This window comes from Natrix helvetica (genome assembly GCF_964273705.1).
Source record: "Natrix helvetica genome assembly, chromosome: Z".
In the NCBI taxonomy this organism is placed as follows: domain Eukaryota; kingdom Metazoa; phylum Chordata; class Lepidosauria; order Squamata; family Natricidae; genus Natrix; species Natrix helvetica.
The window spans coordinates 136,727,647-136,747,659 of NC_138554.1; the positions used below are offsets into that span (position 1 = coordinate 136,727,647).

General features: G+C 43.8%; 2 protein-coding genes across 2 annotated transcripts in view; one reads left to right on the forward strand and one right to left on the reverse strand.

Annotated features, from left to right (window-relative positions):
* The first annotated feature begins 2,356 nt into the window (after positions 1-2,356).
* Positions 2,357-10,614, forward strand: LOC309401731 (uncharacterized protein). The gene is made up of 2 exons (XM_081970910.1): positions 2,357-2,592; positions 5,108-10,614. Exon 2 carries the CDS (start codon positions 5,845-5,847, stop codon positions 6,931-6,933), a length of 1,089 nt encoding a protein of 362 aa, XP_081827036.1. The 5' UTR covers positions 2,357-2,592; positions 5,108-5,844; the 3' UTR covers positions 6,934-10,614.
* Positions 10,615-17,304: 6,690 nt separating this feature from the next.
* The window catches only part of GARS1 (glycyl-tRNA synthetase 1), a 28,177-nt gene continuing 25,468 nt past the window's right edge, over positions 17,305-20,013 (reverse strand). Inside the window, exons 16-17 of the mRNA XM_081970205.1 lie at positions 19,388-19,578; positions 17,305-18,617 (exon numbers count right to left, since the gene is read on the reverse strand). Coding sequence (XP_081826331.1) covers positions 18,492-18,617; positions 19,388-19,578 — 317 coding nt within the window. The 3' untranslated portion in view covers positions 17,305-18,491. The remainder of the gene's footprint in view (positions 18,618-19,387; positions 19,579-20,013) is intronic.

Consider the following 20,013-nt stretch of genomic DNA (forward strand, 5'->3'; position numbering starts at 1 on the left):
TTCCAGGCTCTGTTGCGTGCATGTGCACTGAAACTGAAGGATGCGCACCGGAGTGCTGGAACTCAGAAGAGACCAGTTGGTCAGTGTGAATGCACTCGGTGCCAAAAAGGTTAACCATCACTAGTATAGGGTCTCCTGCCTGAGCAGGGGGTTAGTCTAGAAGACCTCCAAGGTCCCTTCCAGCTCTATTCTGATTGAATACCACGTTATTTTCCATAAATGTATTAATGTGATACTTAAAAGCCACACGGTTCGCGATCAATGTTTTAATCGTATTAATCACGCCCCCTTATGCCAGGAAAACATTTTAATTCATCTCCCTCTTTAATGACATGCAGCATTGTTTAACCTTCTAGTGAGATGTAAGATACTAACCAGACGTAAACACCATCATAGCAAACCGAGGAGGCCTCTTTTAATTTTTTTAAAAGCATCGTGTGAGTAAGAATCAGATTGACTGCTTTGAATATCAATGCAAAACTCGTATTCTGTACAGGTGGTCCTCCACTTACGACCACAGAATTTCTGTTGCTAAGCGAGACAGGCCTTAGGTGAGTAATGCTCACTTTTTACGAATTTTCCCGCCACATTTGATAAGTGAATCGCTGCAGTTATTAAGTTAGTAACATCGTTCTTAAGTGAATCTGTCTTCCCTATTAACTTTGCTTGTCAGAAGGTCGCAAGAGGGGATCACATGACCCTGGGACTCTGCAACCGTCATAAATGCGAGCTAGTTGCCAGTTGCTTGAAACATTCAAGTGAAAAGCAGTCGTAAATCACTTCTGTTCAGCGATGTTGTAATTTTGAACAGTCACTAAATGAATTGTTGTAAGTTAGTGTTTCTCAACCTTGGCCCACCTGAAGATGCGTGGATTTCAACTCCCAGAATCCCCCAGCCAGCTGGGAGTTAAAGTCCACGCATCTTCAGGTGGGCCAAGGTTGAGAGGCACTGTTCTAAGTTGAAGACTGCAACATTCTATAAAGTCTCCTGTCCTGTTTAACGCCACCAATTTCCAGTTTAGATTAACTTTGGGACTCTGTGAGGTAGGCTTGCCTAAAAGGAACTAATTTGAAACAGCCTAGGGCAGGATCCATAGCTGAAGCGGGCTCAGGCCTCTGCCTAACCTAGAGATCAGCCATGGAGTAACCAGGTTTTTTTAGTTCTGCAGGTGCCGAAGAAACCATGCTGAGGTGCGGCTGTAACTAGAGACTCCTGAGGACTAGTGTCCTGAATTGAATGCTAGAAATGTCACAAGCTTTCATCCCCTTACTTTGTCTTAACAGAACAGAGTTGGAAGGGATCTTGGAGGTCTTCTAGTCCACCCTCAAGCAGAAAAGCCTATACCATTTAGACAAATAGTTGTCCAATCTCTTCTTTAAAACTTCTGGAGGCAAGTCGTTCCACTGGTTAATTGTTCTCAGTATCAGGAAATTCCTCCTTAGTTCTAGCTTGCTTCTCTCCTTGATTAGTTTCCACCCATTGCTTCTTGTCCTGCCCTCAGGGGCTTTGGAGAATAGCTTGACTCCCTCTTCTTTGTGGAGCTCCTCAAATGTTGGAAGACTATCATGTCACCCCTTTTCACTAGAGTAAGGTAAACACATGTGCTACTCGACACCCACTCTAGGGGGCGGTGCTCATCTCCGTTTCAAAGCCGAAGAGCCAGTGTTGTCTGAAGACGTCTCTGTGGTCGGCGTGACTAAATGCCAAAAGCGTACGGAGAGAAGTTACCTTCCCATCAAAGGTGGTCCCTATTTTTCTACTTGCATTTTTTACGTGCTTTTGAACTGCTAGGTTGGCAGAAGCTGGGACAAGTCACGGGAGCTCACTCCGTTACGTGGTGCTAGGGATTCAAACCACCCAACTGGCTGATTGACAAGCTCAGCATCTTAGCCACTGAGCCATAATTCACTAGAGTAGACATACCGGATTCCTGAAACGGTCGTATGTTTTGACCTCCATAATCTCCTGCTTGAGCTGGGGTAGGGTTGGACTAGATGACCTAAAGGTCCCTTCCAACTCTGTTTATGTGCAATCATCCTTGCGGCTCTTCTCTGAGATCTTCCCAGAGTCTCAACATCTGGGTTTTTGTTTTTTTAAAAATATATCGTGGCGAGCAAAACCGGACGCAGAGTATCCCGAGACAAATTAAACAGGTTTGTTTTAGCGTATCCTCCATTGCGCACGGTTGTAGGGCGGATTGAAGATTACCCTCTCTGCAACGCAGAGCTTCTCTTCCTTTGGAGAAGTTGGGGGGGCGGGCGAGGGTCGTGCGGACAAGAACTACAATTCCCAGGAAGCCTTGCGGCCCCCGAGCCCTTGCCCATGTCCTGGCATGCCACCGTGTTTGCTGGAGAAGGCGATTTCCGGGGGGGGGGGAAGCGAGATTCCAAAGGGAGACACCCCTTCCCTCTCCCAGGGACGCCCTTTGTACGAGTCACCCATCCCTGGTCCTGCCCGGGGCAAAAGTTGCCTTCCCTTTGTTGCAATCCAGCTTCCCTACCCCGATGTCCCAGCGCTTTCACTGCGGGGCCCCTCCTGCTGGACATCGCTAGAGCCTTTTGCAAACGCCCGGAAGGATCGCACGGAGCTCGGTAAGGCCGTTTCCACGTCCTCCTACCCACCCGCCTCCAACTTTGCATTCGCCTCGCCCCCCCCCCCCCAATTTCAAACCCTTTGATGAAGGCCATACCCCCCTCCCCCATCATTATCATCCTCGCCATCCGCGATTCCCACTTGGATGGGTGTGCAACTATGGCGCGTTCACACGAGAAGCCAAACACAAGATTCCGGCGGTCGTGGGAACGCGGGCATGAGCGTGGCATATGCGGTGGCAGCGAAGGCAGGCCACTAAAGCTATGAGCTGGGCTTGCTTGAGCAAAGAACTGGGTGGAAGCGGCCTAGGGGGCAAGTTAACCCCCCACCCACCATCTGGGGCAGTGCATCTCTGCTTAAAGTGGGGACGTCTCTCAAAACACGGGGGGGGGGGGCGGGGAGAGAATAGGGTCTGAAGGAGCTACTTAGGCTGACACAGTTTCCATAATGTCTTCAAGGACAGCCCCTGGCGGTAGTCAAGCCTTTACTGAAGCCAATAAATGGATCTGGCCTTCCCAGCCATTCCCTAGGCAAAACGGCTGTGAGTTGGTTTAACACCTCATGTTTTTCTCCTTTTAATCTGTATTAGTTAAGAACGTTTTCATAGAATAAAGGAGATGGGAGGAAGGAGGGACAGGAAGGAAAGGAAGGAGGGACCTAGGAAAGAGGGAGGGAGAGAGGAAGGAAGGAAAGGAAGGAGGGAGGGAGGAAAGGAAGGAGGGAGAGAGGGAGGAAGGAAAGGAAGGAGGGAGGGAGGAAAGGAAGGAGGGAGAGAGGGAGGAAGGAAAGGAAGGAGGGAGGGAGGAAAGGAAGGAGGGAGAGAGGGAGGAAGGAGGGAGGAAAGGAAGGAGGGGGAGAGGAAGGAAGGAGGGAGGAAAGGAAGGAGGGAGGGAGGAAGGAAGGAAAGGAAACTCAACCCTGGAAGCATCTTAATTAATCTTCCCACTTAATTCTATGTTGTATTGTTACCTTCTGGTGACATGTAAGGTATTAAGAGGCACAAAAACTGTAAGAGGAAACAGACACCACCTATTTTAAGTGAAGTTTTTAAGAAAATGTTGGATGACCATTTGTCTGAAGTGGTACAGGGTTTCCTGCCTAGTTAGGAGGTTGGACTAGAAGACCTCCAAGGTCCCTTCCTGTTATTCTATTCTAATCCTATCCTGTCCTTTTATTCTAGTCCATTCCATTCCTTTCCATTCTGTAATTCTGTTCTATTCCATTCCATTCTTTAATTCTATTCCATTTTATTCTATTCTATTCCATTCTGTAATTCTATTCATATTCCTATTCTCAATTCTATTCTATGTTGTTTTGAAAATGCACTGAAAGAATACAAATAGTCCTTGACTTACATCCACAACTGAACCCCAAATTTCTCGGGTTAAGTGAGACATTTGTTAACTGAATGTTGCCTCATTTTACAACCTTTTCTGCCTCCGTTGCTAAGCGATTCACTGCAGTTGATAAGTTAGTAGCACAGTTGTTAAGTGAATCTGGTTTCCCCATTGACTTTGCTTGTCAGAAGGTTGTTAAAAAGGGATCCTGTGATTCCACGACACTGCAATGGTCATAAACATGAGTCCGTTGCCATTTGGGCGAATTTTGATCACCTGACCATGGAGCCGCTGCATCGATCGTAACTCTGAAAAACGGTTGTAACTTTGAACGATCACTAAGTGAACTGCTGTAAGTTGAGGACTACCTTTATAACTTGACTGGATTCACCAAGGGAATTCTTCCCACCCACCCCCGTCTGAACACTTCTTCAAGCCCCCTAGCTCAATGGGTCACTCCTTCCTTCCCCATTCACTAAAAGACCACGTCCACTAGTCTTCACCTGATGTCAGATTCCTTTATGAAGGATAATGGGAATATGGTTGGCATTAATTTTAGGAAGTATTTGAGTCAGTTCCTAGACCAGTGATGGTGAACCTATGGCAAGCATGCCACAGGTGGCACGCGGAGCCATTTGTCAGGGCACGCGAGACACTGCCCTGTTAGCTGGCCAGCGTGCATGTGCGCACTGGCCAGCTAAGTTCACCCTTTTTTAAAGCCATTTTTCGCCCTCCCCAGGCTCCAGAGGCGTTAAGATTCACTTAACAACCAGGTTACTAACTTAAGAACTGTAGTGATTCACTTAACAACTGTGGCAAGAAAGATTCTAAAATGGAGCAAAACTCACTTAACAGCTGTCTTGCTTAGCAATGGAAATTTTAATTGTGGTCATAAATGAAGGACTACTTAACTGTCGCTGCCATTGTTTGACCAACTCCCCACGGGACTTTTGCCCCATGGAAATCAAATATCTTTCAGCAAAATTGTGATTATATCCTCAAATAAGCCACAGTTGGCTGGTTATGTCATCCCATTGACATAACCCATATGGTCCCCAGCTGTAATTTTCTACAAAGGAAAACGCAGGGAGAGAATTAAAATAAGATGGAAAAAAACAGGAAAGGCTGCAGATATTTTGCAATCTTCTTAAGATATGTTTTTTTTTAAATCAAACAGGTAAAGGCTTAATAATATCATCCAAAGAAGTTCATGAGGATTAAAATATCAATGACATTGATTACAACTGTGCTTCTTCTATCGTAGTGGAAGACTGAACATGTCAATAAAAAATCCGAGCTGAAGTCAAAAGAAAAGATTCATTTGAACAAGCTTGCGCAAACTTTGTTTCATTTCTCAAAAAAGAGAGAGAGAAAGAGAGAGGGAAAGAGGGAAAGAAGGAAGGTAGGAAAGGAAGGAAGGAGAGGAAAGGAAGAGGAAAGAAAAGAAAATTAAATTAAGCATTGCATGTCAAGTGATAAATATAACAAGGTTTTTGGCATTGAGAGATAATCTTCAAATCTGTCAAAATATCTTCCAGAGGAAAAATGGTTCCACTATGCAGCACGTATGCCAGCATCTCTGATCAGAGAATTGTCTGCTTTGAAAAATGAGTTGTTAAGTCTTCCTTTACTCTTAAGTTCAAGGTCAATTCCAAAAATTCATTAAAAGCCAGAGTCTTCATTCTTCAAACACGATGAAATTGAGGAAATGTTAACCAGACTTGCTCAGGGTGGGGAAAAAAGTCTGTGACCTGACCTCATCGTTACACTTTTCCTCCCAGGAAGTTCATTTGTATGCATGGCCCTAGTGAGAAAAGGGTACCACCAGGTGATGGAACCAACCAATTAATCCAGTTCCAAACAACACACAGCAAAGAGAAGTTTTCCTAGGAAAGGCCCAAAACCCAGGTGCAGATGGCATCAGAAGAGAGAGACGCTCTTTGGGAAGCTGCAGGCAATCCAAAGATGGTTAAAAATTCCTGGGGAATTCAGAATAAAAAGGAAATAGAGGTGAGTCCAGAATGGAATCTTTCTATGGAAGAAGATCTGGCTCTGCATTTGGAAAGCCTCCGTGGGAAAAAAAACCTGGACACAGCCGAGCAAAAACACTCACCAAAGAGATATCCCGATTTTCCTCTGGAATTCCAACCGGAGGATGAAACGGAGAATATTGAAATACATGCTAGTTGCTTAGCGGGCGCATCCCAAATCAGCATCAAAGAGGAAGATTTAGGGCACCCCCAATACGAGTGGGCGCTGTGCCAAAACCCTGTCCCATTTCTGGCTCAAAGGATCAAAAAGGAAGCCAGCGCAAACCTTCCCCTGGATTCAGAGACTGGGGAAAACGTTGACCCGCCCTCTATATTCAATATCCAAAGGTGCCCGACCTCCATGTTGGTAAAACAGGATGGGGGCTTTGCCAGATGCCAGAAAAATATCCCCGTCATCCTGGAAGAGCCGAAAGCGGAGAAAATCTTCCCCTGCCCGGTTTGCGGCAAGGAGTTCAACCAGAAGTCCAATCTCACCCGGCACCATAAAATCCACACCATGGAAGGGTCATATAAGTGCACTAAGTGCGGGGAAAGCTTCCGCATGAAGCGGCAGCTCCTCCGACACCAACGGATGCATCTGAGCGACCCGTTCAAATGCACCGAGTGTGGGAAGAGCTTCAGCCGGCGGTCCAACCTCATCCGGCACCAAAGAATCCACACGCGGGAAGCGCCGTACCAGTGTCCCGAGTGCGAGAAAACTTTCAACCAGAAGACCAATCTTTTCAGGCACCGTATGATCCACCTCCAGATGGGACCTTGCAACTGTACCAAATGTGGGAAACTTTTCACGCAAAGGAAATACCTGGTGAAGCACCAAAAGCTGCACCTGAGTGAGGGAGACCAGAAATGTTTCATTTGCGGGAAGCAATTCCGGCTGAAGAAATACCTCCGACGACATCAGAAAATCCACAGTCGCCAGACCCCGAATATTCACGAAACTCAGATGGAGTGACCAGGTTTGGCAAGAAGAAGAACTGGAATATGCAGGCTGGTGGAAAACCCCCAGAATGGCAGGAAGGGCCTTCCTTGCTTAGCCACTGCCTCTTTTAGTGACCCTTCGTAGTTAACGACAGGAAAAATGAAATAGTAATTTTTTGTGACTAGTCTTTCATTCATGACCATTACAGGTTTGTAAATCAAAGGAAAGCAGAAAGGAAGATTGTTAGATTTTTACATAGCAGTTGCTTCACTTAGCGAACAACAATAATGGTCGCTAGATGAGGACTGCCTGTAGACATGCCTGGAGATGTGGACACCCGAATGAACTACGGAGGTTTCATATGCTTGCTTAATCACATTTGAATGAAAAAAAAAATCATAGGATCCTGCTTTTTGCAGTCTTTGGGGGCTTAAAGCCCCTGTGTTTCAAACCCATATGTATCTGTGCTAATTCATAGGACTAATTTTGTATGGACTCTCCAGGAACGCAGAAGGTAGCACTAGGAGGAATAGAACCTGGGTCATTGTGAATTTTTGCCTTGATGGAGGGGGTTATAGAAGGCGACCAACCTTCTAGTTGCCAAGATACTTTCAGAAGAAACGGAGTTGGAAATTAGTTCCTAACTAATTTCATTTCTTTTGTTTATACATTTTGACAGCTTCGTTCTGCTGAGCAATTTACCTCCTCCTACTCTTCACCTAACAAAAACTGCAAAATAATGAGAGGTTATATAAATTTGCTGGATTTGTGTAAGATGCACAAGACGGCTTCAGGAATGTTTTGGGTGGAAAGACCTCCTACACTCATATATAATTTCCGTTAAGAGTCCCAGCCCAGTGACCCTGTTCTTTAGGAGGTAGGCGGCTCCTACTTCCTGTTATTTGTAGCCAACAAGTCAGGTCTTGTGGGCTAAACCAGGTAGGATGATCTAATGCTAACTTTATTGTAAAGCTGCATTGGCAGAATCTTGCAAGTATGAAAGTACAACTCTCCCGCTGTACTTTTTTGGTCCTTTCTCTTCTGTGCATGACGCAGCTGTGTGGCCTCTTTACTGACCGTTTCCTTGGCGGTGTTTCTTTGCCCAGTCCACTATATGCCCGCCATGAAACATGGCTAAAGGCCAAAGACGAGGGGATTTTAAAACATCTGGTCCTCGGGGAAGTTCTGCAAGGGCCTGAATAAAACTTGATTTCAATTCTGCTTCCTGAATCATGCAACAAGATTCCCTGTTTGCAAATTACTAGGTAGAGTCCACAGTTCATTTAGTTACAACGGCATTCAAAAAAGTGACTTACGCACCGTTTTCCATGCTTATGGCCATTGCAGCATCCTTGTGGTCACGTGATCAGAATTCAGATGCTTGGCAACTGGCTCGTATTTATGACGGTTGCAGTGTCCCTGGGGTCACGTGGTCTCCCTTTGCGACCTTCTGCCAAGTGGAGTCAGTGAGGGGGCCAGACTCGCTTAACAACCGTGTGTGGCTTAAGTGGAATGGGGCAAAAGAGATGTCTCAGCAACAGGAATTTTGGCCTCAGTCGTAAGTCGAGGACTACCCGTATCAAAACGAAGCAGGAAGTTGTGACTAGAGATTTAGAGCCAGCATGCACCAAAACTCGGGTCAGGCTCTACCCCCGTGATGGTGAAGCTATGGCACGTATGCCACAGGTGGCCGTTACTGAGGGCACGCGAGGCATTGCCCTGTCAGCTCCAGTGTGCATGCATTCTCTGGCCAGTTGATTTTCAGCTGTTTTTCACCCTCCAGAGAGAACGGACTTCCAGTTTGCGCATTGGGCTGTTTTCCACCCTTCCTAAGCTCCTAGAAAGCCTCTGGAGCCTGGGGAGGGCGAAAAACATCTAGCGAGCGCACAGGAAGTTGGAAAATGACCCATTTCCGGCCTCTGGCGGGCGAGGGAGGCCATTTTCGCTCTCCCCAGGCTCCAAAAAAGCCTTGTGTGGGACAGCGGTGTGTGTGTGTGTGTCACATGCACAGGGACACAGCACGGGGCGGCATTAAATTATGGGGGTGGGCGCGCATGCGTGCGCTTTTGGCCCCCCGAGACGAAAAAGGTTCACCATTGCTGATCTACCCTCACTCAAAAGCTCTGTCCAGCCCTGTCAATCTAAGAAGAAATCACTGCAGTTGACATGAATGTTAAGCAATCTGGCTCCCTCATTAACTTTGCTCATCAGAAGCCAGCTTGGAAGGTCACAAAATGAGGATCACGTCACACACACACACACACACACACACACTGGGGATACCGCAGCTGTCATAAATACAAGTCAGTTGCCAAGGGTCCAAATGTTGATCTTGTGACCGTAGGAATGCTGCAGTGGTCTTAAGAGTGAAAAAACGGTCATAAGTCACTTTTTTCCCAGTATTGTTGTAACTTTGGTCACTAAATGAACTTATGTAAGTTGAGAACTACTTGCCCGCATATCCACAAGGTGGGAGGGGGGACATATTAGGAAATTTCAATGCAGCCCATGTTTCTTTTGAAAGATAAAATTTATATTTGTATGAAAAAGCCTAGAAAATGTAGAGACCTTTATGCCAAAACTCCTACATCCTCATTTTAAGCACAACACACACAAAAAACAAAAACAGGGTGAAAATGGGCTTGTCTGTTCTCTGCTTAAGATTCTGCGACTTGATACACCCACCCAAGTAGCTTTTCTGGCACGTTTTTTTCCTGTTTAGCCTACAAAGCCTGGGATTTGCAGGTGTTGCGGTCCAAATATTGGGCAGAGCATGAACAATTCAATAAATAAACGGAATTATCAGTGGCCTCTTTGCTTTAGAGACTGTCATGCATCTTAAAAAGTCAAGGTTTTATTATTTTTTCCCCAAGTTGAGCTCAACATCTGGAGTCTTGGTGGACTTTTCCACAGAGTTTTCTTATAGATTAAAAAAAAGCGGTGTATTCCTCATCTATCTTCTTCCTGTCTTCTGTTTCTCCTTCTCTTCTCCTCCCTGCCTTCTTCCTTATATTTCTTGTTTTCATCTACTCCTTTTCCTATTTTTGCCTTCTCTACCCCTCCTCTTCCTCCTCCTCCTCTCTGTAAATCCCACTTCCTTCTAACATTGATGATGTTACCAAGTTTGGTAATGAAACATCTGCAAGAAAACAACCAAGCTCAGAGAGCACCAAGGATCTCACAGTTGTTCTCCTCCTCCTGCTCTTCCTCCTCTCCATGGACCCCACTCTCTTCTTGCATTGATGATGTTACCAAGTTTGGTAATGAAACATCTGCAAGAAAACAACCAAGCTCTGCTTAATCTGCTGCTGTTCCTCCTCCATCTTCTTCCTCTCCTCTCCTCCTTTTCTGTTTTCTCCTCCTATTCTTCCTATCTACTTCACCTCCTCCCATCCCTTTCTCAGTGTAGCTTAACAGCCGCGGAGCCTTCTAATAGTAGGCCATCACGCACGTACACGTAGTCCTTGACTTACGACAAGTCGTTTAGTGACTGTTCGAAGGTACAACGGCACTGAAAAAAAGTGACACAACTGTTTTTCGGCATCCCCGTGGTCATGTGATAAAAATTCAAGCGCTTGGCAGTCGACTCACTTTTATGACCTCCTGACAAGCAAAGTCAATGGGGAAGGCAGATTCACTTAACAACCACAATACATAACTATGATTTATGATGAATGATCCATTACTTGCTGTTTATATGTACACTGGGCTTCTCGACCAGGGACAAATTCCTTGTGTGTCCAAACATACTTGGCCAATGAAGAATTCTCTCTCTCTCTCTTTTTTTTTCTTTCTCTATATCTACCTATCTATATCTATTATATTTATCTATATCTATCTATCATCCATCCATCTATCTATCTATCTATCTATCATCTATCTATCTATCTATCTATCTATCTATCTATCTATCTGTGTTTTTATATTTATATCTAATCTCTATTTTTATATTTATATCATATATATCTATTTTTATTTTACCTATATCGTCTCTCTCTCTCTCTTTCTCTATTTTTATATTTATCCATCATCTTATCTATATATCTGTATTTTTATACTTACATCTATTATCTATCTATCATTTAACAACTGCAGTGATTCACTTAAAGGCTGTCGCAAGAAAAGTCGCAAAAATGGGGGAAAGCTCACTTTATGACTCTCTTGCTTAGGAACAGAATTTTGTGGCTTGATTGTTGTCATAAGTCAAGGACTACTTCTACTAACCAGGTCAGACCACTAAAGCTATGGTGAAATTTGCCACCTTTCTCTAGCACACACACACACACACACACACCTCAATTCTTCCTCCTGCCCCCCCCCCCCCCCCCGCTCCCTTCATATCTGAAATTCAGGGCAGACCTAATTAGTTAGCAAGGCTGTAAACCCAGCCCAGACTTATCCCATTTGTTGGTTTTGTTTGATTTGTGAAATTGGTGGCACAACAGGTTGTTCGGACTGATGGGAGCAGGTGGGTAGGAAGAAACTGCATATGGATCACAGCTAAGGATGCAAAACTGGGTCACTAATCCAACATCATGGCTGCTTTAATCCTCCTGAGCGAGAGCCTAAAACGAGCCGGCCCTTTGCTTATGGAAAACACGATTTTAAATATAAAATCTACCTCTGTGTAAACTTTGATCCCGTTAAGAGAGGTCAGCCAAAGGATTAACCTGCTCAAATATGTTTTGCCTTTCGGGCAGGTGCCGAGAATAAGCATTGGAAGAGATTATCATTAGATTTAACGCCGGAGAACACTCAACTCTGTTCTGCGTAACTAATCAATAAAAAGTAAGGAGAATAAAAGTTACGTATCGCTGCTGGGAAATTTTGTTTTTCTTTTCTACAACAAATACAGATGGTGTTTTTTAAATTTAAAACTTATTTTCCAGGAACAGAATCCTGATTGGATGCTCCCTATTCCAGGCGCCTGTAACAATATATTATATATATATTTCATTTTTAGGAAACAGAGTGCAAAAAGCTTATTTTCTGCAGGATTCCAGTAATTGGGATAAGATAAGGAGTTAGGAATTGAGGATTGGACATTCACAAATGATGGGGTACAATTCCGGCGGAGGTTAGGGCTGTAGGCAGGAATGGTGTTTTTTTCCTGGATGGGTCCAAATTTGGTCACTTTTAAGATGCATGGACCTTAAATTTCAAAAATTCCCCAGCTCTTGTTCTTCCCAACCACAGATGCTCTCGTACTTATGTTTAAATAAGGCCAAAGAATGACCTTATGTGTGGATGTGGGGATATGCTGTGTCTCTGTGGGTAGAGTGTTTGTGTTTATAACTATCATTTAACAACTTAATATGTCAGACTACTGGATTCCACAATGACCCTGAGCGACTTATGTTAGTGACTTACCAAGCACATCGAAATTATATCAAAGTAACTGAAATGTGGTGGCTCAGTGGCTAAGATGCTTGTCGATCAGAAAGGTTGGCAGTTCGGCAATTCAAATCCTTAGCGCCACGTAACGGGGTGAGCTCCTGTTAGTTGTCCCAGCTTCTGCCAACCTAGCAGTTCAAAAGCACGTAAAAAACGCAAGTAGAAAAATAGGAACCACCTTTAGTGGGAAGGGAACAGCGTTCCATGCACCTTCAATGTTGAGTCATGCAGGCCACATGACCACGGAGACGTCTTCGGACAGCGCTGGCTCTTCGGCTTTGAGCACCACCCCCTAGAGTCAGGAACGACTGGCACATATGGGCGAGGGGAACCTTTACCTTTAACCGAAATATCTTTGCAATCCCCAAGGCATGATAACAACTTTTGAGCACTGCTCATATTTGGAAACTGAAAGCTGAAACATTTGAGGCGCCCTTACAATTGCCCCCCCCCTCCAAGACTTAACTCAAGATTTAAATCATAACATTTCTTCAAGCCTTCGTGGCCCCTGGTGACATCATGCCCCCTCTCCCCAACAGGAGTCAATACAATACAATACAATAGCAGAGTTGGAAGGGAGCTTAGAGGTCTCCTAGTCCAGCCCCCTGTCTAGGCAGGAAACCCTACACCACTTCAGACAAATGGATATCCAACATCTTCTTTAAAACTTCCAGTGTTGGAGCATTCACAACTTCTGGAGGCAACTTCTGTTCCACTGATTAATTGTTGTCACTGTCAGGAAATTTCTTCTTAGTTCCAGATTGTTTCTCTCCTTGATTAGTTTCCACCCATTGCTTCTTGTTCTGCCCTCAGGTGCTTTGGAGAACAGCTTGACTGCCTCTTCTTTGTGGCAACCCCTGAGATATTGGAAGACTGCTATCATGTCTCCCCTAGTCCTTCTTTTCATTCAACTAGACATACCCAGTTCCTGCAACCGTTCTTCATATGTTTTAGTCTCCAGTCCCCTAATCATCTTTGTTGCTCTTCTCTGCACTCTTTCTAGTCTCCACATCTTTTCTACATCGTGGCGACCAGAACTGAATGCAGTATTCCAAGGGTGGCTTTACCAAGGCATTATAAAGTGGTATTAACACTTCACGTGATCTTGATTCTATCCCTGTTGATGCAGCCTAGGACTGTGTTGGCTTTTTTGGCAGCTGCTGCACACGGCTGGCTCATATTTAAATGGTTGTCCACTAGGACTCCAAGATCCCTTCTCACAGTTACTACTATTGAGGAAGGTACCACCTATACTGTACCTGTGCATTCCGTTTTTCTTGCCTAAATGTGGAACCTTACTCTTTTCACTATTGAATTTCATTTTATTAGATAGTGCCCAATGTAAGATGTAGTCTGCAGACTACATTGATCCCCTCTTCTTTCTTTCCCACACAATTTTCAGAGAAGAAAAACCACTGGAGGGTTAATGGCCAGAATACCCTTTAGGAGGCTAGTGTGTGGTTAGACACCCCTCCTTCCAATCTGCACATTCCTTGGCTGAACCCAATACAGTTAATCCTCTACTTACAACCATTTGTTTAGTGACCAAGTTACAATAGTATTGAAAAAAGTGACTTTGGATCGTTTTTCACACTTAATGACCGTTGCATTGTCCCCGGGTCATGCCATTCCCTTTTGCAACCCTTTGACAAGCAAACTCAATGGGGGAAGTCAGATTCACTTAAAAGTTGTGTTACTATTTTAACTACTGCAGTGATTCACTTAACAACTGTGGCAAGAAAGATGGGGCAAAATTCACTTAATAATTCTCTTACTAAGCAATGGAAATTTTAGGTTCAGTTGTGGTTGTAAGTTGAGGACCACCTACAGGGCAAGACTTTGAAAATTATTCCCAAAGTGTTAAAGGGAAGATACTATCAAGTTGCACTCCCGACATTTTTTTCCATTACGAGAAGTCCTCAACTTACGACAATAGAGCTCCAAATTTCTGTTGCTAAGTGAAACAGCAAATTAATTTTGCCCCTCTTTATGACCTTTCTTGCCACAGCTGTTAAATGAATCATCACAGTTGTTAAGGTTGTTAAGAGGATTGTTAAGTGAGTCTGGCTTCCCGTTGACTTTGGTTATCAGAAAGTCGCAAAAGAGGATCGCGAGATTGTGACACTTTGACCGTCATAAATATGAGCCAGTTGCCAAGCATCCGAATTTTGATCACATGCCCACCGGGAATGCTGCAATGGTCGTACGTGTGACAAATAATTATAAGTCACTTTTCTCAGTGATGTTGTAAGTTTGAACGGTCACTAAACGAACTGTTTTAAGTCAAGGGTTACCTGGGTTATGACAATTGTAATTGCTTTCTTCCCGATTTTGTCCTGGTGGCCACACAACCATCTAACACAGGGCTGTCAAACTCCCGGTCCACGAGAAGGATGCATCACACGCTGGTCACACCCACACCCTGTTTAGCGAAGAGTCCCGACACGTCACTTGATGCTGTTTGACACCCCTGATCTAACCAGACAAGATAACGATCTGATTGTTTCACTTACTTCAATACTTTTGAAGTTCACCCCAAATACTTAAGGCAAAGTTAAACATACCTGATCATGGTTTGTATCCTCTATGATGGCTTGTAAAAACCCTGGCATTTTGGCCAGAAATGTTAGGTAAACAGCCAATAAGTGAACCATAGTCAAATCATGGCTTACGAAGCGTTCTCAACTTTAATGTGAGGAAAATAATTTCAAAACCGCTCTTCCGTATCAGAAAGGAAGATTAAAATAATTACCAGGCGACCCTCCTGAGGAGACGTGGAACTAAGGAATGGTTGCTGCAATGAAAGCCGACCGTGGGGAATTTGCCCCGTATATTAATCCAAGCAAATGCCACCTGTCCCTTAACTGCTCGGAAGAGAAAAATATTCTGAACTTTAAAATAAATAGCAACTTTCTAAGATGAGAAATTGTTTTAAGCAAGTCATGCCCCAAGAGGCACAGAAAAGGGTTGAATGCTAATTCCACCTCTTGTATAAACTGAGATTAGACTCCTTTCATACTGCTCAAAATGGGAGTTGGCTTGTAGAAGATTGCTTTGGGTTATACTAGTCCTCGACTTACTCGTCCTGACCGTAATGGAGCCTGGATTTTATGTCGTGAATCATGACGGTTGTACGTCAAAGCACCCATGTGACCGACTCAATTTTATAAACTTTTATGGCAATCATTAAGTGAACACTATGTTGGAAAAGCAAACGTGGCAGTCATTAAGCAAGTGCTGTGGTCGTTAAGTGAGTCAATACATTCCTAGATGTGGGTTTTTTGGCCATTAAAGCATTCCCACGGCCATGTGATCAAAAATTTGGATGCTTGGCAACTGACTCGTATTTATGACAGTTGCAGACTAACCCAGGGTCATGTGATCCCCATTTGCAACCTTCTGACAAGCAAAGTCAATGGGGAAGACAGATTCACTCAACAACCTTGTGACTCCCCTTGTACTTTTGCCAGTTTATCTCTCCCCTTTCAACCTGGGAAACAAAGTTCTCCAAAGTGGGTTTTTTTTTGGGGGGGGTGTCTTTTAATGACCCCGTAATCCCTTATGTCAGGGTGGAGTGCGGGGTAACTGAATGATGCTGGCTGTTTACTGGCCGGATGCCCTTCCTGTCACCAATGCAGAGTTTGCAGCAGATAATTACTCATCGTGCCCAGAGAGAGAAAAATCTGCTGCTATCTAGGATCAAACTCACAACCTCCTGATCGTGAGGCGATTCTCCAATCTGGTCTCTTTCAGCTAAATTGAGATCATTTCCCCAAATAAGCAGCAATTGCCTGGTTATTCTCATCCCACTGACATAACCAGGTTTGGTCCCCAAGTGTAATTTTATGCCTGCCACACAAAAGAGAATACTCCGAGGGAATTAAAATAAGGTGGAAAAAAATGGGTGAAAAGTCACTTAACAGTCTTGCTTAGCAATGGAAATTTTTGCCTTAATTGTGGTCGTACGTTGAAGACTGACTGTGATTATGCAACACTGCAACTGGCTTATAAAGGTGAGCGCCCGTTGCCAAGCATCCAAAATGTGGGCACATAACTAAGCATGTGTGTTTGCTCCAGAATAGATCATGTGAACCTTTTTTTTTGGGGGGGGGGGGGGGGTTAGTCATAACTTTGAATAGTCTCTATGTGGGCATATAGGGGAGTGTATTTCTATTCTATTCTGAAATAATAATAATAATAATAATAATAATAATAATAATAATAATAATAATAATAATAATAATAATAATAATAATAATAATAATAATAATAATAATAATAATTTTTTGTTAGCCGCACCCTCTCCAGAAGGACTTGTGTTGGAACAAGTGTTGTTTTTGTGAAACTTTAAGTCATGTATCGCCATCTGGTGGAAATGAGGTCCATTGCACTGAATAAATAAGTACAGGTAGTCCTCGATTTGCTAAGTGAGACATTTGTTAAGTGAGTTTTGACCCATTTTATGACTTGTCTTGCCACAGTTGTTAAGTGAATTACTGCAGTTGATAAGATAGTAACCAGGTTGTTAAGTGAATCTGGCTTTCCCTGAGTTTTGCTTGTTAGAAGGTCGCAAGAGGGGATCACGTGCAGCCGTCATAAACCAGTATAAACCATATAATATATAAGTATAAACCAGTTGTCAAGCATCCAAATGTAAATCATGTGACCATGCAGATGTTGCAATGCTCGTAAGTGTGAAAAATGGTCCTGTCACTTTTTTTCAGTGCCATTGTAACTTCGGATGATCACTAAAGAAATAGTTCTAAGTCAAAAACTACCTGCAATGAATAAAGTTTTGGCTAAGTCTGTACTTTGCAGCAACTTTGCAGTATTACCAATGAACATTAAATGTGGTTGAATATCATACAAATATTAGCAAAATTGCATGACAGACTTCAGAAAACTTGATGGCCCGTGTTATGTAAATCACCCTAGCTACCTTCTGAAGAAGACGTGTGACGTGTGAATGCAACAAATAATAAAATGTAATAAATAACACACAGGCTCGTGTTCTTAAAACCGCTTTGTTAAGCTTAGAAGCATCTACAGACATACAATCTTTCCAAACTTGTTCCCAGGAACAGACAAGAACAGGAGACAAAGAGCCACAAAAGCAAGCAAACAATTATTCAGAAAAAGCAGGGGGAAATGTCACCTTGGTATTTCACCTGAGAATTCTGTTTTAATGCAGGACGTTAAGAGACTCTGGCATGGAGAGTTAACATTTTTCTATACAGGCAGTCCTCAACTTACAATTGTAATGGAGCCTGTCTTTATGGTTGTAAAATGAGTCACTGACCTGATTCTATGACATTTTTTCGAGTGGTAATCATGATGTTAAAAACCCATTGTTTGCTAACAACTGAAAGTAAGCAGCGGCAAAGTTTTCAGAAAATTCGCCATAAAGCTGCGGTCACCTGACTGCAGAATGCTGCAAATGGCTAATTTGGGCCGGCATCGACATGCGGTCACATGACTGGAGGGCGGAGGGGTAGCTGTCAGAAATTCAGAACTAGAATTGTAAATACTCCTGATGGTCTGTTTTAATTTCAAATAATTGCTAAGCAATCAGTCAAAAGCCAAGAAATATCTTCAGGTTGAGAAGTGAACTAATTTTATTTATTTTTTATCCCTTAATTTTTTTAACAAATAAGGTGGCAAACATATCCAACATACCTTCCTCTTATTTTCCCCACAACAACCACCCTGTGAGGTGAGTTGGGGTGAGAGAGAGTGACTGGCACAAGGTCAGCCCACCTGGCTTTCATGGCTAAGATGGGACGTGAAGTCTTGATTCTACCTTGGTGTCTTACGCACTAGACCAGGGGTCTCCAAACCTGACGGCTTTAAGACGAACTTCAACTCCCATAATTCTCCTGCCAGCATGGCTGACTGAGGAATTCTGGGAGCTAAAGTCCACAAGTGGCCAAGTTTGGAGACCCCTGCACTAGGCCAAACTGATGGCCTCTTACACAGAAGAGACTTGACGTTAAGAGAACCTGGCATGTCTTAGGCCGTTTTAATTAGGGTTATTGGAGATGGGAGTTTTAAAATCAGGCAGAGACCAGGGACTGGATAACCAGGGGGGCCTGGGTGTGCGGACAAAGCCATGTCAAATAATACACATCATAAAACCTCTATTAACGCGGACAATTAAAAGTGGACTTCATGATTAGGTTTCCTTCCCAGCATTAGCTTCAGACCTCTATGGCGTCCTTTTTCCCTGTCTCTTGACCCTCGAAGGGAGGGTACTTGGCCTCCACGTCAGCCCAAGTTATGTTGCCATTGGCCAGGTCGCCCACCAGGACTGGCAGCACTGAGATCTAAAAGCAAGAAGAGGTGAGACACTGGTCAAGCCAGGATTTAGTGTCCACGTCCCTGAGATTCTTTCAAAATGCAGAGAAGTCATGCAAAGGGAATTGTCCAGTAGGGTGCGTTTCTCCACACCGAGCCAGATACAGCAAGGCAAACACACATATCACCCCTACCAGAGAACACAACAGTGCTTTTCCAAAAGGCAACTGGGCTTTTTCCTTTGAAAACGTTTCGTTAGAACTGAAGAAGCTTCTTGGATCAGAAGCAAAACGTCTTCAAGGAAAAACAAAACAAGTCCAGTTGCCTTTTGGAAAAGCATCTTTGAGACCTGGATGATTGAGACTCTACAGATGTTCGCCACAAGAAAACACTGCCTCCTGTCCTCCAGCAGTCTCCACCCAAGAGGACGACCCTTACCACTCTACATGGGCTCGTCTCCTTTCTTAACTTCTCCTTTTCCTGATCTAAGCCCTGGAGACTCCTAACCTCTTCACAGAAGTTTATAGAGTGGTGTTTCTCAACCTCAGCAACTTTTAAGAGGTGTGGACTTCAATTCCCAGAATTCCTCAGCCAGCTCAGGGAATTCTGTGAGTTGACATTAAAAGCTGCTGAGGTTGAAAAATGCTGGTTTATAGAGCTGGACATGGATTCTGTTGGTGTGTGTTTGTGACACTTTTCCACCTTTCCTTTGCAAGGGCGTATTTTAATTTTATGCAGATTTTACTCCCCCAACCCGTACAAAAGCTGCCTCTTGCTGGCTGCCCAAAGGCCGTCTTACCTCAGCCCGTATCTGCCGCATGGAGTCACGATCTCTTAAGGTGGCTGAGTGGGGGGTCTTGTTGACGGTGTCAAAGTCAACTGTAATCCCGAACGCCACCCCGATTTCATCCGTCCTCGCATACCGCCGACCGATGGATCCAGAAGAATCATCCACTTTGTGGGAGACCCCATTCCTGGTCAGAGCTTCAGCTGGTTAAAAAAAAAAAAGGTGTGGCAGGAGGAGGGGAAAGAAAGATTAATCCATTATTACATGCATAGTACCTTGCTGATTTGTCTAGTCTGAAAAAGCTTACAGGTAGTCCTTGACATATGACCATGTTTGAACCTAGAATTATGGATGTTAAGTGGGCTATTACATAATTATGCCTGATTTTTTTATATACATACATACATACCAGTAGTTAAGTGAATCGTTGCTAAGTGAATGCATGTTCTGTAAGCGAATGCATTGTCCACATTGGGCAGTGTTTGCTAGAAACCATAAGTAAATGCCAGTTTGCAGCAAAAAAAAAATGTCATAAATCATGGCCACATGATTACCTGATTCTGCGAATAGCCATAAATGCAGGCCAGTTGCTGAGCAATCAATGATTGTGGGGGACAGTAACCAGATCTTTAAAATTA